The sequence below is a fragment of the Balaenoptera borealis genome (assembly GCF_965194805.1).
Source record: "Balaenoptera borealis genome assembly, chromosome: 3".
Lineage (NCBI taxonomy): Eukaryota > Metazoa > Chordata > Mammalia > Artiodactyla > Balaenopteridae > Balaenoptera > Balaenoptera borealis.
The window spans coordinates 171,445,681-171,472,116 of NC_138866.1; the positions used below are offsets into that span (position 1 = coordinate 171,445,681).

Below are 26,436 nucleotides of genomic sequence, written 5' to 3' on the forward strand. Positions count from 1 at the left end.
CCATTTCAAGCATCCTTTGCAGTTAAACTACATTACTCACCGTGCCTGGTAATATGCTCTGAAGAGTCTCCTCTCAAGAGTGCTTTATATCACGCAAGTTCCTGTCTGTGGAATGTTTCTCCCCACCCCACTTCCAAATCCTTCATAATGCCTTTGTTTTTTTTCTAGGTGGAAGTAATCTTGCCATCTGCTGAACTGTAAAAGTTCTTTAACCTTCTCACAAAGCTGTTATAGTAAACCTCAAAATATGCTTATTTAGGTCTCTGTCTTACCTTTTCAACTGGATAATATAGTGGTAGTAGCTAAGAGCATGGATTCTCAAGCTAGTGAAGTAGGTTTGAATCATGGTTTTGTCACTTATTAGCTAACTAATTTGGAAAAAGTTATTTTACCTCTCTGTATGTCAGTTTTCTCCTGCGTAAAATGAAGAAAATAGTGTAGACCACATGGTGTTGCTGTGAGGACTGAGTTATATATAAAGTTCATAGAATAGTATCAGACACATAGTAGCCACTTAATAAATGCTATCTAATATTAAGGACAAAATTGGGTACGTCTTATTTATCACTGTATCACCCAGTCACATTATTTCCCACATAGCAGGCAGTCAGCAAGTTGTTTTTTTTCTAATTGGAAAAAATTAAAACCAATAGAATACTAGGTAGTTCAAGGCACTATACACTCAAATATAAGATTAAGTGGTACAGAAATAGTGCTATAAGAATTCAGATAAGGGAAGTAAGATGAGTAAGAAAATAGGAAAGAGTGACTCCCCAGTGAAACTGTATTTTAAAAGTTCTAATCAGAGAGAAGCAAACAGGATGAACTGATAGGATAATAGTTAAGAAACTATTAGCAGTCATGAGGTCATGAGATACTGGACTAGGATGGTTAGCACTGAGGGGTTTCAAAGGGAGGGATAGAAACAGAGAGAGAAAACAAAGCCAGAATAAACTGGGTTTATAAAAACAGGAAGAAGTAAAAACAAAAAACAAAAGACACAAACTCAGTTGCATTTCTATACACTAATAATGAACAATCTGAAAAGGAAATTATGAAACAATTCCTTTTATAATAGCATCAAAAAGGATAAAATACTTAGGAATTAACCAAAGAGGTGAAAGACATGTACAATACAAACTACAAAACATTGTTGAAAGAAATTAAAGACATAAGTAAACAGAAAGACATCCCATGTTCATGGACTAAAAGACAATATCGTTAAATATGAATTTTACCCAAAGCAATCTACAGATTCAAAAAAATCTCCACCAAGGGCTTCCCTGGTGGCGCAGTGGTTAAGAATCTACCTACCAATGCAGGGGACACGGGTTCAAGCCCTGGTCCAGGAAGATCCCATATACCGTGGAGCAACTAAGCCCATGCACCACAACTACTGAAGCCCGCGAGCCACAACTACTGAAGCCCTCATGCCTAGAGCCCGTGCTCTGAAACAAGAGAAGCCATTGCAATGAGAAGCCCGTGCACCACAATGAAGAGTAGCCCCTGCTCTCCGCAACTTATCTCCATAAAATTCATATGGAATCTCAAGTGAACCCAAAAGCCAAAGCCATCTTGAAAAGGACAAGAAGCTAGAGCATTCACACTTCCTTATTTCAAAACTTACTACAAAGCTACAGTAATCAAAAGAGTGTGGGGACTTCCCTGGTGGTGCAGTGGTTAAAAATCTGCCTGCCAATGCAGGGGACATGTTGCAGGGCCTTGATCCCTGGTCTGAGAAGATCTCACATGCCACGGAGCAACTAAGCCCGTGCGCCACAACTACTGAGCCTGCACTCTAGAGCCCGGGAGCCACAACTACTGAGCCCACGTGCCACAACAACTGAAGCCCGCATGCCCTAGAGCCTGTACTCTGCAACAAGAGAAGCCACTGCAATGAGAAGCCTGTGCACCGCAAGGAAGAGTAGCCCCCGCTCGCTGCAACCAGAGAAAGCCCGCACACAGCAATTAAGACCCAATGCAGCCAAAAATAAAATTAAAAAAAAATTAATTAAAAAAACAAGAGTGTGGTACTGGCATAAAGACAGACATACAGACCAGTGGAATAGAACAGACAGCCCAGAAATGAACCCTCACATATATGGTCAAATGATTTTTGACAGGGTGCCAAGACCATTTAATAGGAAAAGGAAGTCTTTTCAACAAATTCTGCTGAGATTATGTATAATATGTAAAAGAATGAAGCTGAATTTGAATAGTATACAAAAAAATTAATGCAAAATGGATCAACAATTTAAATTTAAATATAAGAACTAAAACGATAAAATTCATGGAAGAAAGCAAAAGGGTAAAGTTCAAGACCTAGAACTTGAGAGTGGATTCATAGCTATAGTACCAAAAGCCACAAATGAAAAAGTAGATAAATTGGACTTCATCAAAATTGTAAAAGTTTGTGCACGAAAGGACATTTTTAAGAAAGTGAAAAGAAAACCTCAGAATGGGAGTAAATATTTGTGAATCATCATCATATATCTGATAAGCAAATCACATATCCAATATGCAGAACATACAATGAACTTAATAACAAAAAGACAACCCACTTCAAAAAAAGAGCATTTCTCTAAAGAAGATACTTATGGCTAACAAGCACATGACAGGATGCTCAACATTATAAGTCAAACCCACTATGAGATACCACCTCACACCCTAGGATGGCTTAACAACAACAGGAACAACAACAGAAAATAACAAGTGTTGATGAGGATATGTGAAAAAATGAAATTCTTGTACACTGCTGGTAAAAGAGTTCAGCTGCTATGGAAAACAGATTAGGGGCTCCTCAAAAAGCTAAATATAGAATTATCATATATCCCCATCAATTCCACTCAGGTATGTACTCAAAGGATTTGAAAACAGGTACTCAAACAAATACATGTACACACATGTTCATTACAGCACTGCTCCCAGCATCCAAAAGGTAGAATCAGTCCAAACATCCATCAGTTGAAGAATGGATAAACAAATTGTGGTATACACATACAATGGAATGTTAGTCACCCATAAAAAGGACTGATACATGCTACAATGTGGATGAACATCAAAACGTGCTAAGTGAAAGAAGCCAGAAACAAAAGTTCACATACTGTATGATTCCATTTATAAGAAATATTCAGGGACTTCCCTGGTGGCGCAGTGGTCAAGAATCCACCTGCCAATGCAGGGGACACGGGTTCGAGCCCTGGTCCGGGAAGATCCCACACGCCGTGGAGCAACTAAGCCCGTGCGCCACAACTACTGAGCCTGCGCTCTGGAGCCCGCGAGCCACAACTACTGAGCCCGCATGCCACAACTATTGAAGCCCATGTGCCTAGAGCCCGTGCTCTGCAACAAGACAAGAAACCACAATGAGAAGCCTGCGCACCGCAATGAAGAGTAGCCCTCACTGGCCGCAACTAGAGAGAGCCCGCGCGCAGCAACGAAGACCCAACACAGCCAACAATAAAAATAAATAAATTTATAAAAAAAAGAAAGAAAGAAATATTCAAAATAGGTACATCCACAGAGACAAAATGAAGATTACTGGTTGCTATAGGCTGGTGGGGACAGGGGTAGGGAATAGGGAGCAACTGCCTAATGGGTACAGAGTTTCCTTTTGGGGTGATGAAATGTTTTGGTGCCAGACAGAGGTGGTTGTACAACAATGTGAACGTAAATGCTACTGAAGAGTTCACTTTTAAAAGGTTAATTTTATGTTATGTGAATTTCTCCTCAATTAAAAAAAATTGTTTAAAAAACCCACATTGGTATACCACCCACTAGAAGAGCTAAAATGAAAAAAAGACATAAATACCAACTGTGGGCAGGGATATGGAACAACAGGAACTCTCATAAATTGGTGTGTATGCATACATTGGTTATAATTACTTCGTAAAATAAAATTACTACTTCGTAGTAATCTACTAGAGCTGAATTATATGCACACCCTAGCACAATGCCTAGTAGGTGCTCAATAAATGTTTATCGATTGAACTAATGAAGTTCCCACTGTTTTTTTAGGCACTGTGCTAAGACCCTGGGGCATAAAAATGAAAAGTCATGGTTCTCTCTCCTAATAAACAGACATTTAAATAATTATAATAACAGTATACAGATGGCCCTCTGTATCTGTGGGTTTCACATGTGCAGATTCAGTCAACTCCGGATTGAAAATAATCAGAAAAAAAAATTCTACAAAGTTCCAAAAAGACAAAACTTGAATTTGCTGCATGATAGCAACTGTTTACACAGCATTTACATTGTAGGTACAACTATTTACATAGCATTTACATTGTATTAGGTATTATAAGTAATCCAGAGATTGAAGTATACAGAAGGATGTACATAGGTTATATGCAAATACTACACAAATAAAGGGACTTGAGCATCTGTGGATTTGGGTGTCCTGGGGTTGGGAGCGGTGTCCTGGAACCAGTCCCCTTGGAATACTGAGGGGTGACCACATTTACACTGTAGGGGAGCACAGTGCATTGGTTTTAGAGTCAGACAGACCATTTAAGCCCTGGCTCCACTACTGACTAGTTAGCTATGATTACAGGCAAATCTGAACTTTATTTCCATATCATTTCTGGAATTTCTTTTCTTTCTACTCTCACTCCACAGTTTCAGTCTACTGCTGCTAGAGTCGTCTTTCTAAAACAGAACACATTGGGAATCCCCTGGCAGTCCAGTGGTTAGGACTTGGAGCTTTCACTGCTGGGCCCTGGTTCAATCCTTGGTTGGGGAACTAAGATCCCACAGGCCGCGTGGCATGGCCAGAAAAAAAAAAAGAAAACTCAGAGCACATCACCACCTCACTCCTTCCAGCTCAAAATCCAAAGATTCCCTACTACCTAAAATATAAAATGTAAACTTCTTAGCCTGGCATTCAAAAACTTGTGTATTTTGTTACCTACCTGTCCTTCCAGCCTCAGGTCACAGTCTACTCCCACTGTGTTCTGGAAGCCAGACACAATGGTCTGCCATCTTATCCTGAACATGTTTTGAAATGTCTTACCTTTGTGTCTTTGCTCAACATGTCTTTCTTCCAAGAATTCACTCTCCTCTCTACTTTAAGTATCTCTGAGTCATGAGAAAGTGATTTTCATGGTATATTGATAAAGGGTCTTCTACACGTAACCCTTTATCATGGGAGAGAATAAACTGATCCACGCAACCAATGAATAAATTAGCAGTCAGGAACACACTCTGGCCTTGTGGGCATTTTATTCAGGTAGAGGAAGTTATTATTTTCTCAATACTAACCATACTGTTGTACCAGAGTTATCTCTTCTTAAAAGAACGACACTGGAAAACTGCTTTTCTGGTCCAGAAACTTGAATCTAATCCAGTATCAAAATAAATTGGCCCTATCCCTGTGACTCCTAGTGGTGAATATAGTGAGATACTCCCAGGAACTTTAATCTCATGGAAGTAAGATTATCTTTTGAAAGATAAACACACAAAGGATAAGAACATGTAATGGTATTGAGTAATGCAGTGAAGTAAATTAGTGGGATCAGTTTAATTCAACAAGTGAATTCAATTCAATTAATATTTACCCTATAGACACTACAGGGGATATAAAATGAAAAGGGTATGAGCACGACCATCAGGTGGTTTATAGTGGAGAAGAGGAACAACATAAGTGACCAGGTAGTTATAATAGAAGAATTATATCTCAGCTTATTCCTAAAAAATACCTACTTATATTATTAATGAGACTGGATGCAAGGGAAACAATACAAAACACAAAAACTAAATCCTATACTACAGAATACAGAAAAAAACCCTTACATTATAAAAGGAAGATGAGAAACAAATGTGGATTTTTAAAAACTCTCTCTCCATAGGTATGCCTAATTATATTTTAAATATTATCAAAATTTTACTTTTATGATTCATCTTTTCTATGATCTCCTTCCCTCTGCAAAAAAAAAAATTTAAATTTAAGTATTTTTTCTATAACATCATAATCCTAAGACAAAAGTGGTTTATTTAGAGATACAGAAAAAGAAACAAGGAAATAGTACTCAGCTAATCAGTAATATGATGTCAGACTAAAACTAGTAGCATATTAGTTGTCAGGAAGTGGAAAGGATTCTCAGATTTCAAAGCAACGTGGATGTGATAAGATTCAAGGCAGAAGAGAGCAGGTGGTGTGGTAGCAGTCATTAATTATCAGGTACCTGGGCTTAACGAAAGACCCACTGTAAAGACTTATCAATTATCTTAGCATTCTTCAAACTGACTGTAAACTGTTGCCACTGTAGAAAGTTTCTAAGAAGAAAATAAATTTATAAATAAAAGTTAAAGTCAAACAGCCATCACAAAATAAATGACTGTTTAAAAAAAAGTTTCTCAGCTATCTAGGAAAAAGTCTTAAGACATTATGAAACTAAACACAGTGTTAGAGAATATTAGTAGAATAACACATGCTGGTAATCACCCACCTGAACCATAAAACCATTAATTCTTTTAGAAAATTATCTAATTAAGATTAATTTTATTGAAGGGCTACGATGTGTCTGCCACTCTTACGTATGTTTCATTTAATTCTCATAGTATTCTTTGTTGTCTACTCACGTATGTACTTGAATATATGCATGAATGTGATATACACAAACTGATATATAAATCTGGTGCCCACACAAAAGTAGTTTCTTATGTTGTGCTTTCATTTTATCTTAGTCTGTAAAACTGAAGACTGTGATATTCATTCTCTTTTCCCACTCAGAGAAAACTTCTATAACAAGATAAGTTACTAAGAATTTAATACAGCAGGATATAAAAACCTGCTGTATTGTTTACTTTTTACTGCTTAAAAGAAATGTGTCCTAGTTCAGAACTATCCAGTGCATAACGAAGCCATTAGGCTCCAACTGTGTGTGAAGAGATGAGGGTGGAAAAGAAAATCTGAGTGCAAACGGAAGCGTTGAAGAAAAGAGCAAGACAACTGGGGGGGATAGAAGAGTTCCTAAAATTGGTAACAGGATACGATGACATACTTGCACTTGGAGGCGAGCTTGAGAGCGGTGGTGGCGAGGCCCCTGGTTAGCTCGGCATGAGGACAGCAGTTGCCAGTGGGCCTCTTGCTGTATCAGAGACTACAGACACCACACTGGCCAAAGCAGGAGGACAAGGAATTAGAGGGCATTCTCAGATAATCAACAAAGCAGTAATCTCAGACTGAGCGACTTATTTTTGGAGAGACAACTGGGAAAGGGGCCAGGGCCCAAAGAATGACTAACAGTGGACTTCTCACAGACCCTGATGGGGAAGGGCTTAAAGTCAGAAATTTCTTTGGAAAAACTGAGAGATTTGACATCTTTTGTACTCTAGTGTTATCAAACAAGTTATACCTCTAAAAGAATCTTACAAAATATATGTGTTTAATATTTGTTGAAAGTGATTTTAGTAGACTTAAAACAGGATTTTAACAAAATAAGACTACCAGACACATAAATATCTCAGTTTTTCGTGATCTCAAATCTACTGGCCATTTTCTGTCTTGATGATCAAGAAAACCACGAAATGCACTTTTAACAGCACCATATAGTAAACATTCATTGGGATGTCTTTTCTGCTATCCATTCTATAATAGTCAGAGACAATGTTTAAAAAGAGTTTTCCTTTTCTTCCTGAAGCTTTACTTAAGTGAGAAACAGCTTTATTACAAAGGGCCAATTCAGCAAAATATAAGATTTTCTAACAGGCAAAGTTCAAATTTATCTTCTGGAAAAGGCAGATATTCTAGATCTAATATGGCCATGGCCAAATTATTTTGAAAATATAATACACTTTAGAAAATGTATGTAAAACAATTTTATTAAAGGGTAAACTAATGAATGATGAAAATATTCAGCGGCAAGCTGCTATTATCAACGATGAACACAAACAGTTAACCGCTGGGTAACAGACTGGGACCTTTCACCGGAGACTTCAGCTGTTATCAAACTAATTACATTAAAAAGCTTTTAAAATGAAAACCCTGTTCTTACAAATAAAACAGATCTATCTAGGCAGTTTTAGATAGGTGATGATCTAGCAACAAAAAAATCTCACCAATACTCCAATGTACTTAGGGCTCGCTTCTTTTGGTTCTGTTGTTAAGACATGGGAAAGATAATCATTTTGAATGGTTTAAAGTCATCTTGCTAGGCAAGTAACAGGAAGGTAACAAATTAAATGACTTCAGGATAATATAATAGGTGCCTTAATAATAGAGACAAACTGATAAAAAGAAGCAGAAAACAGGCTGGTATTTATATCCTCTATATATCCCCTAAATACCAATAGTCAAATAATTTGCATAACTGTAGTGAATCTCGGAGACAGATGAAGGATGGCTGAATCAGACATACAGTAAAAGGTAAAAAAATGGAGTTTTCCCAAGGACAGTGGTGTGCTGGAGCCCACTTAAACCAGCTCATGAGAGCCAATTGCCAACGTTTCAGGAACTGTGTGAGCCAGTTATTAAACGTATCCATTATTAAAAATTAAATTATATAAACTTTTAATTAAATTATACTAAAAAAGGTAATAGTCAAAACTCATTGCTTCCTATTTTACATTTTATTATTATGTATGCCTTTGAGGATATTCACACCTAGTGTATCTACCTGATGGAAATATTACAGAATGGTAAACTACTGCTCCACATCTCTTCCCAACTCCACTTTCAGTGACTTCATGTTGATAATTTCAAATCAGCCATGACGAGAGTAAATTACCAGTAAAATTGGCAAATGCTACAAATTGAGGCTTCTTTTTTCCCTCCAAAGAATCAATTTTTAAAAATTCACCAACCTACCAGTACCATGGGGTATTCTAAAAATATTTATAAGGATGGCTGGTTTAAAAGCAGTAACACTGTGAAATACTTGAAAAACTACTTCCTGAAAAATCATTGATGACAAATAGGGAATATTATCTTAAATGCTACTAAAATATAAATTAGATCAACCCTGGAGTACTCCAGGATATAAATAAATGACTTTTTATTTTATAAAGAAAAATATGCCACCCATCTTTGACTGCTATGACTTTGGGGGTTTAATTTTGGTTTGGCGTCATTCTAAACAGAAATGAAGAGGATGTGGCATAAGGGCAGAATAAGAAACCACCAAGAGTCATTGTTGAATACTTCGCAGGCCCATGCTCACAGCTCTAAGTGTTACCATCAACATTTTTAAATAGGAACAGCATTCTGGAAGTTGTTTTCCTGATGAAGATACATGCCCTTCTTTTCCACTTAAATAACTTTCTCCTGTTTACATTCACACACCTACTCAAGTATCTCTTTTCTGACAATAATCTGATTTTGTTTCTGTTGTTTTTGTTTACTCACTTTTCTGTACTCACCATAACTCTTTCAAAACATTAAGTTTTTGTGTATATGGAATAATGTGAAACTGAGGAGGGCAGCCATGTTTCTTAGAACGTTAGGGTTTTTCCAAGATGCCTTGCCTCATGGGGTGAGGAAGAGGCCATATGGATGGGACTCTAGCCTCCCTCATTTTGACATTAACCAGAGAAGCTCAGCCTTTTGTAGCTGTCTTTCATATATTGAGGTTATGTGTAAAATGTCACTAGGAAGGAAGGAAGGGAGGGAGGGAGGGAGGGACGGAGGTGGAAAGAGAGAAGAAAAGAAAACCAGTGTGTTAGAGAACTTAGGTACGCCAATGTTTGAGTGTGTGTCTGCATATGCATGCATATGTACCACCTGTAATTATGCAAGGTGTGTTTGTGTGTGTTTTGGGAGGAACAGCTATAGGTAGATTGGGTCCATTCATGGTTAAAACACAAGTGCATTTTTAACTGAATTATATGCATTATATTTTATATATACACCTACACAAAGATCTAATTGATTTAAATTACTGGTATTTGAGGTTTTTTAAATTAAAATTTAAAGTTACAGAGTATGTAGATAATCTAGGTTTTAAAGCGAACAAGAAAACAATTCTAAGTTTTGAATCTTCACATAATTACATATGTGTTTTAAAAAATAATTTCATGTGTTGTATATTTTTTATAAAACAAGGGCAACACTATCTCTCAAAACAAATAGAAACAAAGAACACTTTACAGAGATAAATAAAATGAGAAGTCCCTGAGATAGTAAATTTTTAGACAATAAAACACATTGCTGGTTGGAATACTGTCTTTTCAAGAATACAGCCAAACACCTTTCAAACTAAATAGTCTTTCAAGTTTGAAAAGGGAAAATAAATAAATTCATTGATTTAAATTACTAGAAATGCATTTACTTTAAAGACCTTTTCTTTTCTTTTTTCCTACAGCAAGTAAATCAATCAAAGAGTAAAGAGGAAAGTGCAATAATGACTGTAAGACAAGGGTTCAAGGAAGATGAAATACTGGCTGTATGGAAGATGTGTGTTCCACAGACTTTGTTCTGAGGTCTTCCATCCCAATACTAATCAGGCCCCATCTAGCTTAGTTTATGAAATCTGACATGGGTACAGCCTATGGCAATAAGGATGCAGGATAGTGATTTTATTTCTTATTTTATTCATTGCAGCCCCAGGGAGAGAGATAACGAGAACAGGAATGAAATCCAAGTCTCCTACATAAAACACTGCAGAACATTACCACTAGGTCACCAGAGGGAAAAAGAAGAAACTATTTTATTTTAGAAGAGTTTATTTGTTATAGTATTTATGGTAGAAAATTATTTTGTTTGACTTACCAATGACTCATTAAAACCTCACTTTTATTAATCATATACATGGATTGTTTTCGCACAAAAAATGTTTGACATCTGCTCATTGGACTTAAAAAACTACATTGTTTCAGAAATTGAAAAAAAAAAAGACTATCACCAACTTAACTTATAATGTCGGGCAATTATAATCAGAAATAACTTTTTATATTTCACTTTTTATGTAATATTCCTACTATTTGGATATTTGTCATCTTTTACTTATTGCTTTAAAGTGCTACAGGCACTGCCACTAATGAAAGCTGTGGCAAATTCTGGGAGAAATTACCTGTGTTTGACCCTTTCAAGAGCTTAAGAAGGTTAAGAAATTCCATAGATGGATTCATGCCTAATGTACTTACACTGGTTGAGCCATGTAAAATTCCTGATATTTGAATGTTTTTACCCTAAAAAACAGCAATTGCCTATGACAGACCTAAATATTGTACAGTGCCCCTGATAATCAAACACCCCTTGCAAAATGGAAAAAATGTTACCAGGGTTCTTGTGAGAGTTAAATGAGCAACTCAATGTTCAGTAGGACATAGGACAATATCTGACATAAGATGTCAAGAATGATGATGATAATGATAAAAATTTGTATTTCCCCTATTTGACATGGAATTATCAGTAAAGTCAACAGCTAGCTTTCTGCTATGGTATTTTCCTTATGCAATTTGTCTATATGAGCTATACAGAGGTATAGCCTCTGTCTACGGTCATTTGCCACCATGTCATATGCCCAGGGTAACCTTTCCTAGAAGTTCATCTCTCCATTACATCATTTTACAGCAATATTTTGTGAGAGTTTACAAACATGGTACTTAAAACCTTTCCAAATATATACTGGACGAAACAAAAACTAGTTAGGGAGATTATTGGAGAAGCTCTTGAACAAAGTTAGTCAACTTCTTAATACAAACAGCAGAGAGGTCAACTGGGACATATGTTTCTCTTCATTTGGTTTCTACTAATAAAAGGACAAAAGAAAAATTTTAATGTAGATGAAAACTTTGAAAATGACAGGAAGATCCCAAAGAAGGCTAGAATAAAAGGAAAATTTTGGTTTAGGGTTTCTCAGTTTACAAAATGTTTTAACATACATACTTTTATCTCTAAGGTAGAAAGAGCAGATAATTTCACACTCTTTGTATGGTGTTAAGTAATAAGAAAACAAAAACCCGGATCATATAGGTAATAAACAGTGATGCTAAAACTAGAACTTAGGTCTTCAAATCTTAAGAATCCAGTATTTTGTCTCCCACTCCCCCCATTATTATGGTCTCTCAGCAGAAGTCACCATGATAAATTACTCTGAACACTTGATCAATTTAACAAGTATCTACTGAGAGTATAATGTGTGCACATTTCTACAGTCAGTTCAACCAAAGAAACCATAGGTAAAAATTCTAATGAGAAAAGAATACAAGCTTTGAAACAAAGGAATCCAGGAAATGAAATGCTGTATCATCACACAGTTCTACACACAAAAAACTCATGTATGACTTCATTTGAACTACTTACATATGCAATGACCTTATTTACAAATGTCACTTTCTCAGGTACTGGGAGTTAGGGCTTTAACATATAAATTTTAGGGGGACACAGCTCAACACATAACACACAAAATACACACAAAAAAATAGATGAAGTAAAGGGTCAAAGGTCATTTTATTGTCTGGGGAGTAGCAACAGAAACTCATGCAAGACTATAATAAGAGGCATATTGAATACTTCATATTATCCACAAAAGGAAGACTAAAAGAGTGTATAATGACATCAAGTTTATAGAAGGGAGAAATGGAAATTAAAAATTAATCCAAAAGAAAGCAAGAGAGGAAACAGATAAAGAGGGACAAATAGAAAGCAAATACTAAGATGATAAATTTGAACCCCAAAATATCACTAATTATACTAAATATAGATGAATTAAATGCTCATCCCAAATTCCTAAAATGGTAGACGTAAATAATAAAAGAACTATATACAAACGGAAGGCAGTAACAGAAAGATATCTGGAAAATACCTATCTTTTAGGAAAATAAACATGAGTTGAAGAGGAAATCACAAGGAAAATTAGACTGTTTTGAACTGAATGAAAATGAATACATAATATCAAAATTTGTGGGATACAGCTAAAATACAAATATATAAATATTAAAAATACCGAATATAAAGCTCCACATTTAAATAATTCAGTGTTCAGAAAAAACTTACAGCATTAATACTTAGAAAAGAAGGAAGTTCTCAAATCAATGACCTAAACATCCACCTTAAGAAACTAGAAAAAGAGCAAATTAAACCCCAAATAAGTAGAAGACAGGAAAAAATTAATAGCGGAAATCAATGAACACAGACTAAAAAACAACAGAGGAAAATCAATGAAACCAAAAGCTGATTTCTAAAGAAAATCAGTAAAATGGATGTACTTCTAGAGACCCTGACCAAAAATAAAACAGAAGACACAAATTACCAATATCAGAAATGAAAGAGACATCACAACAGATATTAAAATGATAATAAGGGAATATTATAAACAACTTATTCCAGTATATTCAACAATTTGGATAAAACAGTCAAATCCCTTCAAAAAGAAAAACAGCCAAAGCTACCTTAAGAAAAAAATAGATGGAATTCCACACAAATGCTTGTAGAAAAGAGAAGAGGAAGGAACACTTCCCAATGCATTCTATGAGGCCAGTATTACCTGATATGAAGAGGACACAAAAACATTAAAATATAACAAAATTGTAGGCCTATCCTTCATGAAAGCTACTAGGACTAATAAGTGAGTATAGCAAAGTTACAGGATAAAAGGCTAATATACAAAAATTAATTGTATTTCGATATACTCACATCAGAAACTGAAATTAAAAATACAATTCAGAATAGTATAAAATATGAAATATTTACGTATAAATTTGACAAAATATGTTCCTAAGAGAAATTAAAGGAGACTTAAATAAAATAAGAGATATACCATGTTAATGGATCAAAAGACTCAATACTGGGACTTCCCTGGTGGCGCAGTGGTTAAGAATCCACCTGCCAATGCAGCGTACATGGGTTCGAGCCCTGGTCCGGGAATATCCCACATGCTGCGGAGCAACTAAGCCCGTGCGCCACAACTACTGAGCCTGCGCTCTAGAGCCTGTGCTCCGCAACAAGAGAAGCCACCTCAACAAGAAGCCCACGCACTGCAACAAAGAGTAGCCCCTGCTCGCCGCAACTAGAGAAAGCCCGTTTGCAGCAACAAAGACCCAAGACAGCAAAAAAAAAAAAAAAAAAAACCTCACTATTGTTACGATGCGAAATCTCCCCAAATTTATCTACAGATCAATTCAACTGCAATAAAAATTCCAGCAGAATCTTTTGTACAAATTGACAACTTGATTTTAAATTTTATAAAGAAATGTAAAGAACTAGAATAGCCAATACAATTTTGAAAAGAAGATAACAGTGGGAGGATTTATACTATCTGATTTCAAGGTTTATTATATAGCTTATTATCAAGACAAATTGTATTGGTGTAAATATAGACATACAGATTAAAAAACAGAATAGAGAGCCCAGTAATAAACCAACACATACACAGTCAATTATTTTCAACAAAGGTCCCATGCCAACTGAATGGGAAAAGTATAACCTTTTTAACAAATGGGGCTACTGGATAGCTGAATGTCAAACAAACAAAAACCACCTCAATGCTTACCTCCCACTATATACAAAAATTAACTTGAAATCTCACAGACCTAAATTTAAGAGCTAAAATTGTAAAACTTCTAAATGGAAACATGGAAGAAACTCTCAGTAACTTTGGGTTTGGTAAAGACTTCTTAATTTGGACAGAAAAAGAATTTAGTATAAAAGAAAATATTTAATAAACTGAACATCTGAATTTAAAACTTTTGCTCTTCAAAAGACACTATTACTAAAATAAAAAGCAAGTTAGGGTGCTTCCCTGGTGGCACAGTGGTTAAGAATCCACCTGCCAACGCAGGGGACACAGGTTCGATCCCTGGTCCAGGAAGATCCCACATGCCATGGAGCAACTAAGCCCATGCGCCACAACTATTGAGCCCATGAGCTACAACTAGTGAAGCCTATGCACCTAGAGCCCATGCTCCGCAGCAAGAAAAGCCACCACAATGAGAAGCCCACGTGCCGCAACGAAGACTAGCCCCCGTTCGCCACAACTAGAGAAAGCCCGCGCGCAGCAACGATGACCCAACGCAGCCAAAAACAAATAAATAATTTATATATTAAAAAAAGCAAGTTATAAACAAGAAGATATTTGCAAAACATATAGGTGACAAAAGTGTTCAAAATATGTAGAGAACTTTAAACTCAATAATAAGACAAGCATGGGCCATAGATTTCAAGAGAGACTTCATAAAAAAGATATTCTAATGGAAAATAAACAGATAAAAAGATGCTCAGCATTATTAATCATTAGAGAACTGCAAATTAGAATCACAATGAGATAGTCCTACACATCCACTAGAATGGCAAAAAGAGTGTTAACAGCAAAGGTTGGCCAAGATGTGGAGCAACTGCAACTCTTACACATTGCTGGTGGGAATGTAAAATTAATAGCCACTCTGGAAATCAGTTTGGCAACTTTTAAAATATTTAGATATACACACATCACACCTTCCAGTCATTTTACTACATGGTATTTACCCAAGAGAAATGAAGGCATAAGTCCACACAAAGACATGTACAATGAATCTTCATAGAAGACTCATTTATAATGGCCAGAAACTAGAAACAAATCAAATGTCTATCAACTAATAAATTTTAAAAACTGTAGTGTACCCATACAATAGAATACTACTTGGCACTAAAAAGGGAAAACTATAGAAACATGAATAAATCTCAAAACAGAGTATGCACTGTATGCTCCTATATACATAATATGTTAAATCATGCAAACTAACCCACTATGGATTATTATTCAGTGATAAAAAGAAACAAACTACTGATACACTCAAACACTTGGAGGTATCTTAAGGGCATAATATGAGTAAAAAAAAAAAGTCAAGCTGAGCACCTAAATCTATAAAGCAAATATTAACAGAATAAAGGGAAAAATAGACAGCAATACAATAATAGTAGGAAACATTAATACCCCACTTGTATCAATGGGTAGATCATCCAGACAGAAAATCAATACGGAAGACTAGCCTTAAATGACATGTTAGACCAGATTGAATTAATAACATATACAGGACATTCCATCCAAAAGCAACAGAATACACATTCTTCTCAAGTACACATGGATCTCCAGGATAGACGAGATGTTAATTAGCCCACAAAACAAGTCCTAAATTTAAGAAGATTGAAATCATATCAAGCACCTTTTCCTACCACAATGGTATTGACGTTAGAAATCAACTACAAGAAGAAAGCAAAACTCACAGATGTATGGTGATTAAGCACATGATCATCTGAATAGATGCATTTGACAAAACTGGACAAAAACATTCATTTATGGTAAAATCTCTCAACAAAGTGTGTATAGAGGGAATGCACCACAACATAATAAAGGCCGTATGTGACAAGCCCAAAGCTAACATCACACTGAACACATGAAAAGATGCTCAGCATCACTAATCAACAGGGAAATGCAAATCAAAACCATAATGAGATATCATCTCACACTTGTCAGAATGGCTATTACCAAAAAGACAAGAAATAACAAGTGGTGGCAGGGATATGGAGAAAAGGGAACTCTTATGCACTGTTGGTGGGAATGTATACTGGTCCAACCACTAAGGAAATCAGTACAGAGATTCCTCAAAAAATTAAAAATAGAACTACGATATGATCTAGAAGTTCCACTTCTGGGTATTTATCCAAAGAAAGTGAAAACAGTAATTTGAAAAGATATATGCACCCCAATGTTTGCTGCAGACTATTTACAATAGCCAAGATATGGAAAGGACTTCAGTGTCCTTTGATGGATGAATGGATATAGAAAATGTGACACACACATCCACAGACACACACAGGAATATTATTCAGCCATAAAAAGAAGGAAATCGTACCATTTGTGACAACATGGATGGACCTTGAGGGCATTATGCTAAGTAAAATAAATCAGGTAGAGAAAGACAAATACCAGATGATCTCACTTTTTTAGAGGAATCTTAACAAAAACAAACAAAAACCATAAAAACTAAGCTCAAAAATAAGAGAAAAGACTGTTTTTTTTCTTTTTTTTATAACTTTACTTATTTATTTGTTTTTATTTTTGGCTGTGTAGAGTCTTCATTGCTGCGCGCGGGCTTTCTCTAGTTGCGGTGAGCGGGGGCTACTCTTTGTTGTGGTGCGCAGGCTTCTCACTGCAGTGGCTTCTCTTGTTGCGGAGCACGGGCTCTAGGCACGCGGGCTTCCGTAGTTGTGGCTCACGGGCTCTAGAGCACAGGCTCAGTAGTTGTGGCGCATAGGCTTAGTTGCTCCGCAGCACGTGGGATCTTCCTGGACCAGGGCTGGAACCCCTGTCCCCTGCATTGGCAGGTGGATTCCTAACCACTGCGCCACCAGGGAAGGCCCAGACTGGTTTTTATAAGAGGTGTGGCTGTGGCAGTGAGGGGTGGATGAAACGGGTGAAAGGGTACGAATAAATAAGTCATGCGGATGTCATGTACAGCATGGTGACTATACTTAATAACACTGTACTGCATATTTGAAAGTTGCTAGGAGAGTAGATCTTAAAAGTTCTCATCACAAAAAAAATTTTTGTAACTATGTGTGGTGATGGGTGTTAACTATACTTACTGTGGTGATTCCTTTGCAATACATACAAAGTCAAGGGACTTCCCTGGTGGTGCAGTGGTTAAGAATCCGCCTGCCAACTCAGGGGACATGGGTTTGAGCCCTGGTCCCACGTGCCGCAGAACAACTAAGCCCACGCGCCACAACTACTGAGCCTGCACTCTAGAGCCCGCACACCACAACTACTGAGCCTGTGTGCCACAACTACTGAAGCCCGCATGCCTAGAGCCCATGCTCCGTAACAAGAGAAGCCACCGCAACGAGAACCCTGCGCACCACAATGAAGAGTAGCCCCCACTCACCATAACTAGAGAAAGCCCGCGCACAGCAACAAGGACCCAACACAGCCAAAAATAAATAAATAAAAATAAATTTATAAAAAAAAATACATACAAAGTCGAATCATGTTGTAAATATGAAACTAATATGTTATATGCCAATTACACCTCACTAAAAAAAAGAAAGGAATAAAAATGAAAAGGCATTAAAAAATGTCTACCTCAAGAGGTCACACAATGAATGATTCCGTTTATATAATGTTCTCAAAATGACAAAACTCTTGAGAAAGAATAAATTAATGGTTGTCAGAGGTTAAGGATGGTGTGAAGGTGATGGGTGTGAATATAAAGAAGCATGAGTGATATATTTGTGTTCTGTACCTCGACTAGTTCTATATCTTTATTGCAGTGGTTGTTAAATTAATCTACACATGTGATAAAATGGCATACAACTATACACAGCCATTGTACTTAATGTCAATTTCTGGTTTTGAAATTGTATTGTAGTTACATAAGATATAACTATCAGGGAAAACTGGGTTAAAGGTACATTAGAATTCTGTGTACTATCAAATCATATCAAATCAAATGGGTTTAAGAAAGCAAAGTGGTTTAATATCAGAGAAACAATCTATATAATTCATCTCATTAACAAAATAAAGGTTAAAAAGCTATAATCATAACTGACACAAAAAATATTTGATAACATTTTACAACATTCATTTTTAATAAATAAAAATTCTTAGCAAATCTAGGAAGAAATTTTGATTTTTAAAATTCACAGTGTGACGTTAACAAAAATGGCAGAGTAAGGAACTCCAAATCTACTCTCTTTATAAAAGCAACAAAAAAATGGTCAGAATCTATCAGAATCAAGTTTTTCTAAACTCTGGAAATTAATCAAAGGCGTGCGGTACTATGGGTAACATGTACTAAAGAAAGCTGATTCTTGATAAGAACAGCAACCTTTGTGCTACATTAACTTACCCCAGTCTTATTCCCTGTTCCACAGCTCAGCACTACCTATGAAAATAACAACCATATTCTTGATTGTGGAGGGAGCAGAATGAACTAATTTTCAAGGAACTGTAATCATTTGTTTTGATCTGTTTCGTGGCTCCTTGGAAGACCGATCAAAAGGCTTGTCTTTATTTTGCCTAACTGAAAACTGGCCTAATGCTAAAAGCTCTTCCCTGGGGGCATTTTGGGAAAATGGTTACTGTCTAGTATCTTAGCCACTGCTTCCTGAGGCAACAGAAAAAAGCTGGGCAAACAACGGATTAACCAAAAAGCTTGAGAAGAAAGGCTGAGGAATAAGATACTCTGAGACTCTAGGCCACGTGCATGCTCAAGGCTGTGAGCATGGTCAGAAAAGACCTGAGAAGGACTTAAGTTCTCACCTGCTGTTGATCTTGAGGCTCTTTGGAAGCAGAAAGTAAAAGCTAAGGCAGAATTGTCAACTGCCTGACTGGGTGTGGAAGCTGAGCCCCAACACATACACAGAGCCCATGGCAAAGACTGAAAGAAATGTTGGCTCCAGGCATTCAAGGAAATCTCTGCCCAATTATTAGCTGATCACTAAGCTAACTGAATAGAGACATCGGTGGCTACACAAAACAAAAGAAACAGAGTTTGTAGAATTAGTACAGAAAAGTCAGTAAACAAACAACAACTACAATAAGCCAAACATAACAATAAATCCTGGAAAGGGGAGAGAATCTGATTTTTTCAGAGTTGCAACTAATAACAGCCACAATACCCAGTCTTCAACAGGAACAACGATAATTGCCATACCTGCAAAGAAACAATATAGTATGGCCCAAATAAAGGAAAAAATAAATAGAAACTGTGCCTGAGGAAGACCAGACATTGGAATTTCTATGCAAAAGCTTTAAATCAGCTATTTTAAATATTCAACAAGCTAAAGGAAACCATGCTCAAAAAACTAAAGGAAAGTATGAGAACAATGTGTCACCTAGTTGAGAATAAATCAATAAATAGGTAGAAATTATTAAAAGGAATAAAATAGAAATTCTGAGGGTGAAAAGTACAATAACAAATTAAGAATTCACTAGAGGGGCTCAACAGCAGATTTGAACAGGCAGAAAAAGAATCAGCAAACTGACAAATAAACCCACTGAGATTATCTGTTCTGAAGAACAGAAAGAAAAGAGAATTAAGAAAAATAAGCACATAGTATGAGTGTGTTTCATGTTTGGTAATTGCAATCATTGTTGCTTTTGTTGTGGTCATCCATGTACAATGCTTGGTGTCAGTCTATTTATCTCTTGTAAAAATAAAATACAGTGTGTGTGTGTGAAAAAAAAAAAAATAAAGGCGATTCGAATCTACCTCCTGAAAAAAAAAAAAAAAAAAGAAAAATAAGCAAAGCCTCAGAGGCCTGTGGGATACCATTAAACATATCAACATATGCTTAATACGAGTAACAGAAAGGCAAAAGGAGGAAGGGGAAGGGGGGTGAGAGAGAAAGAAAGAGAATATTTGAAGAATAATGGTCAAAACTTCTAAAATTTGAAGCTCAATGAACTCCAAAAGGATAAACTCACAGGAATCCACATCTACATACATCACAATCAAACTGATCAAAAGCTAAAGACAAAGAAAGAATCTTCAAAACAGGAAAGGACAAGTAACTCATCATGTACAAGTGATCATCAATAAGATTAACATCTGATTTCTAATCAGAAACCAGAAGGTAGTGGGATGATGTACTCAAAGTGCTGAAAGAAAAGAACAGTCAAACCAAAATTATTTATCTGGCAAAACTATCCTTCAAAAATGAAGGAAAAATTCTGACATTCCCAGATAAACAAAAAGTGAGAGAGTTTGTTGCTAGCAGTCTGGCCCTACAAGTGCTTAAAGGGACTCCTTCAGAATGAAATGAAGGGACACTAGACAGTTACTCAATGGCATATGAAGAAATAAACACCAGGATAGGTGTTTTTGTATTGACACAGGTAAATATAGAAAACAGCATAAATGTAATTTTTGTTTGTAATTCTTTTTCTTTTTTAATCTCACTAAAAGACAACTGCATAAAGCAATAGTTATAAATCTAAGTTGACAGGCACACAATATATACAGATTTAATCTGTGACAATAACATTATACGGCGGAAAGTTTAACACTACTGAAACTAAGTTGGCATTAATCCTAACTAGATTGTTATAAATTAAGATGTTAATGTAATCCCTAGAGAAACCACAAAATATATGTCTGAATAAAGACCTGTATGTGAATGTTCATAGCATTTTTATCATAGTCCCAAAGTGGAATCAAACTAAACCATTAGCTGAAGAATGGATAAACAGTATGTGATATATCCATATGATGGAATATTATTTAGCCATAAGAAGAAATGAAGTACTGTTAAATAACACAACCTTGAATACTTTATGCCAAGCAAAACACAAAAAGCCACATACTGTATGATACCAATTATGTGAAATGTCTAGAACAGGCAAATCCATAAACAGAAAGTAGATAAGCAGTTGCCAGGGAAGGGGAGAGAGGAGAATTGGAGCTAACTGCTAACAAGTAGAGGGTTATTTATTTATTTTTTTGGTGTGATGAAAATCTTCTTGAATTAGATAGTGGTGATGGTGGCACAACATAGTGAATAGACTACAACCACTGAACTGTGTGCACTTTTAAATGGTGAACTTTATGTTATGTGAAGTGTGTCTTAGTAAAAAATGTTATAGAAAGCCTACAGCATATATCACATTTAACAGTTAAACAATAAAAGAATATATAATTTTAATAATGAAATAAAACTTTTAATAAAGAAAGCTTTTTTGAGATTGGAAATGAAACAAAGATACTTATTATATCACTTTTATTCTACATGTACTAGAGATCCTTAGCACAAAAGAAAAAAAAAGTGTAATACTCAGAGAAACTATTAAAATTAAAAAATAAATTTAGCAAGGTTGCAGGATACAAGGTTATTATACAAAAATCAACTGTATTTCTATATAGCAAATATAATTGGAAAGTGAAGTTTAAAAAAACAGTATCATATATAATGTCATCTAAAAACACTAAATGACTAGGAATAAATTTTTTTTTTAAACGTGCAGTATATACACACAAAAACCTGTGACACATTAAAAAAAATTTTTTTAAAGACTTATATGAATGGATTTATTCATGGGTTGTAGAGTCAATACTGTCTGGATGCCAGTTCTTCCAAAATTAATCTATATATTCAATGTAATCCCAATTGAATGTCTCAGCTGAATAATCTGTGGAAAATTGCAAGTTACTTTAAAAATTTATATGTGAATGTAAAGTGGCAATCTTATAGGAGGAAAACTAAGTTAGAAAATTATTATACCAGATATCTAGTACACAGCTACAGTAATTAAGATTGTGTGGTATCAGCACAAGCATGGAGAAATAGATTAATGGAACAAAGCAGAAAGTCTAGAAACAGACCACATGGTTATGGACACTTGTTCTATAATAAAGGTGGCATTTGCAGAGCTGTAGGAAGCAGTCTTTTCTTTAACTGGTATTGGGTCAATTGGGTTGGAAAACTTTTGAAAAAATATTAAACTTGATCATTACTTTACAATAAACACAAATATATAGTCCAGGGGATTATGAATCTAAATGTAAAAAGTAGAACATTAAAGCTTTTAGAAAAATTTGGAAATATCTTTATGACTGCAAAGTGGGAAAAGATTTCTTAAACACAACACAAACATCAAATAAAGGAAAGGAAAAGACTGATGACTGAAATTAATAACTCTGGTCATCAAAAGACACCATTAAGAGAATGAAAAGGCAAGCCAAAGTGGGAGAAAACATGTGCAAAGATTCACTTCTGAAATACATTAAAAACCTCTTTACAAATCAGTATGAAAAAACACAGGCAACCCAATAAAAAAAAAGACTTGAAAAGGCATTTCACATAAGAGAATATCAGTGTCCAATAAACATAAGAAAAAGTGTTTAAACTTACTCATCAAAGGTTATGCAAATTAAACCATAATTAAATATAACTACACACCTAACTCTATGGTTAAAAACATAAAAGACTTGACCCAGTGTTGGCAAGGATGTAAAGTAATTGAAGTTTTCAGATCCTGTTGCTGAGCTATAAATTGATATAAACATTAAAAATAAAAAAGCTATTCAGAATTATTTACTAAAACTGACCCTGCAACTTAACTCCAAAAATAGAAATTTACACATACGTGTACTGAAAGTACAATAGTGTGCAAAGGAAACTTACTCATTATAGTCAAAAACTGGAAACAACATCAATCTCCAACAAAAATAAATTGTGCTATATTTCTAAATGGATTATACAGCAATGAAAATGAACAAATTACTGCTACACACAATAATGAATAACTATCACAAATACTATAGGAATAGAGGAAAGCAGATGCAAAATAGTACATATGGAATGTGTTATGGACTGAATGTCTGTGTCCACTCCCCCATCCATATGTTGCAATCCTAACCCCCAATGTGATGGTAGCAGGGGTGGGGCCTTTGGGGGTTCATTAGGTCATGAGGTTGGAGCCCTCATGAATGGGATTAGTGCCCTTATGAAAGAGACCCCAGAGAGCTCTCTCACGTCTTCCACCATGTGAGGACACAGCAAGAAGACTGCTGTCTATGAATAGGAAGAGGGCCCTCACCAGACACCGAATCTGCTGGTGTCTTGATCTTGAACTTCCCAATCTTCAGAACTGTGAGAAATAAATGTTTGTTGTTTAAACCACCCAGTCTATTATATTTTTGTTGCAGCAGCCTGAAAGGACTAAGACAGGACGATTCCAGTTATAAACTTCAAACAGCAGGAAAAACTAATCTATGGTTAGAAGTCAGGATAATCATCTTTGTAGAAGAAAAGAAAGGTAGTGACCAGGACGAAGCATGAGTGTGGCTTCTGGACACTGGCAATGTTCTATTTCTTGATCTTGGCAATGGTTAACTTGATTTACCATGTGATAGTTTACTGAGCTGTATATCTATATTTTATGTACTTTTCAGTATGTATTTTACTCAATTAAAACAAAATTTTAAAAATTTACCTGTTTTTTCTGTGTTCTGTTCCTGTTTTCCAGCCAATCATCCATTTGTTCCTCAATTTCTTCTATAGAAGTTCCATGATCATAAGATTGAATATATGTACTTTCTAAAGGCGTATATACAGGAAATTCAGGTTTTGGTTTTTTTATTTTAACTTTCTTCTGCTCTAAAAAAAAAAAATGTTTAAAAGAACAAATCAATAACATAATAGCTTCTAACATTTTATTCATAGACGATTCTTGAAAGAACACATAAATATATATTGTTCTTTCATCAAAATAGAATTGCTTTGCTATAAATAGTTAGCTGTAAGTTTTATTGTGCCCTATCCACTGCATTGTTTTAAAATAAAACTCACAGGTGCTAATGATAGATGATTATGATATAACCATCATATCAATTTGTATATATCTTTAGTGTTCAAGGTACTGTTCATGCAACATTTCATTATGGCATAGTGCAAAGAGCCTGGTCATTAGTGTTTTAATCCTACCTTTACTATCTAATAGTTGCACAATACTGGGCAAGTAACTTAACCCTTAGAACAAGTGTCCATTTTCTCTTCTGTAAAAGGGAGCTATATCTAACCTCATAAAGTTGATGTGAGGAGAATTATATATCCCCTAACATACTACTTGGCAGAAAATTAGCTCTTAATGGTATACATTCATCTTTTCAATATTTTACAAATGCAAAATATAATCTGGCAACATCAAGGGTAGTTATCAATAGATACTTATCAATTTATCAATTGGCCTCTCCATTAAATCCCTTTCTGATTAGAGAGTTAACACTGAGAAGCAACTTCACTCTTGATTACTACTGTCAAACTCATCCATCCTTATAACCATATCTTCTCCATCCTGTGTGTGTGTATGTGTTATAATGCTAACGTAAAAAAATTAATATGATATTGGCATATGAAGAGACAAATTCCTAGAATAGAACAGAGAATTCATAAACATTTCAGTTCAGTGGGAAAAGGATTTATTAAATGATGCTGTCACAAATGAATACCCATTTGAAAGAAAATTGGACACAACCTTACAATATATACCAAAATCAATCCCAGTTGGATAAGAGACTTGACTTTAAAAACCAAAACAATAAAAATCTTGCAAAAAGAAATCTAAAATACTACCTGTACTATTTAAAGGAAGACAAAATCTTAACTAAGACTGAAAACCCAAATGCTATAAAAAAAAAAAAAGATAAAAGACAGAATAAACAAATCAAGAGAGAAATAACAGATTTGGAAAGATCATCTACAGTTCAGAGTACAAACAGAAGACTGATATATAGAATACATAAAGAGATATTGTAAACTGACAAGAGGATTGGCAGCCCAATAGAGAAAAATGGCCAAAAATAATGTGCATTAAGAATACAGTGTTATGGGAACAGTTCTACTTAACAAGGCTGTTACCTTTCTAGAAATTACATGGTATCTAATACCATATTTTATCCTGTACTGCTTCAGTAACTTTATACATCCAGACTTTTGAAATGGTGACTTAAAAAAAAACCAAAACACCTTAATACCAAAATAGGAAATTAGTAACTTAAATGACATATGAGTCTAATTTAAAAGTATAAAAACATAGTGTCACCAGAGTACAATATGAGCCCAAATAGAAGGCCAGGTTTTCTTGTTTTTCAAAATTGTTTTTCAGAAAAGAGCAAGAAACCGTATAAATGACTCCTTATGGGGACTTCCCTGGTGGTGCAGTGGTTAAGAATCCGCCTGCCAATGCAGGGGATACGGGTTTGAGCCCTGGTCCAGGAAGATCCCACATGCCGCAGAGCAACTAAGCCCATGCGCCACAAGTACTGAAGCCTGCGCACCTAGAGCCCGTGCTCCGCAACAAAAGAAGCCACCACAATGGGAAGCCCGCGCACCGCAACAAAGTACAGCCCTGCTCGCTGCAACTAGAGGAAGCCCACACGCAGCAACGAAGACCCAATGCAGCCAAAGATAAATTAAAAAAAAAAAAGATTCCTTATGAAGTCGGTCATATTACTCAATTTTTCACAATTTCTTTATTTTGAGCAACAAATTATTGCTAAGGGAAAATACACATAAACTAGAACGTATCTCATCGCTACTAATTTTGGTTGCTTATAGAGAATCAGTTATAAAAAGGAAGCAAATAAATTTGGTTTATTTCTGGGGTGTTGATCACAATTGCAAGTATTTGAATCTTTTAAAATATGCATTTAAAAAAATCACTTTAAAAAAATAATACAAAACTTCCACTCCCGGAAAAATGAAGAAGTACTTTTTCATAGTCCTCCCACTAAGAAAAACTAAAAATTCTAAATGTTATATATGAAACAAACAGAAGAATAATCTGAATGTTGGAGAGAAGACAGACCAACTAGGAATGGCAGGACCCAGTGAGCACCAAGGTGGTAACTTCCCTGGGTTTCTTACAGCCTCATATATCCCAGACTTGGTCCCAGAGAAGCTTGCAACCCAAAACCACTGAAAGGCACAGAAATAATAACGGTAATAATAAAAAATTTAAAAAGCTTTCTCTTTCCAGCCAAAAGGACCAGAAAAGCAGCAGCATATCAAGATAAACT

General features: G+C 35.5%; 1 protein-coding gene and 1 long non-coding RNA gene across 2 annotated transcripts in view; one reads left to right on the forward strand and one right to left on the reverse strand.

Moving 5' to 3' along the window:
• Positions 1–23,844, forward strand: part of LOC309625711 — a 63,628-nt gene extending 39,784 nt beyond the window's left edge. Inside the window, exon 4 of the long non-coding RNA XR_014242685.1 lies at positions 23,566–23,844. This is a non-coding gene — a long non-coding RNA (uncharacterized lncRNA). The remainder of the gene's footprint in view (positions 1–23,565) is intronic.
• Positions 1–26,436, reverse strand: part of DNAJC1 (DnaJ heat shock protein family (Hsp40) member C1) — a 380,649-nt gene that overhangs the window by 59,366 nt on the left and 294,847 nt on the right. The window contains exon 8 of the mRNA XM_082385490.1: positions 23,853–24,016. Within this exon, the coding sequence (XP_082241616.1) occupies positions 23,853–24,016 (164 nt within the window). The remainder of the gene's footprint in view (positions 1–23,852; positions 24,017–26,436) is intronic.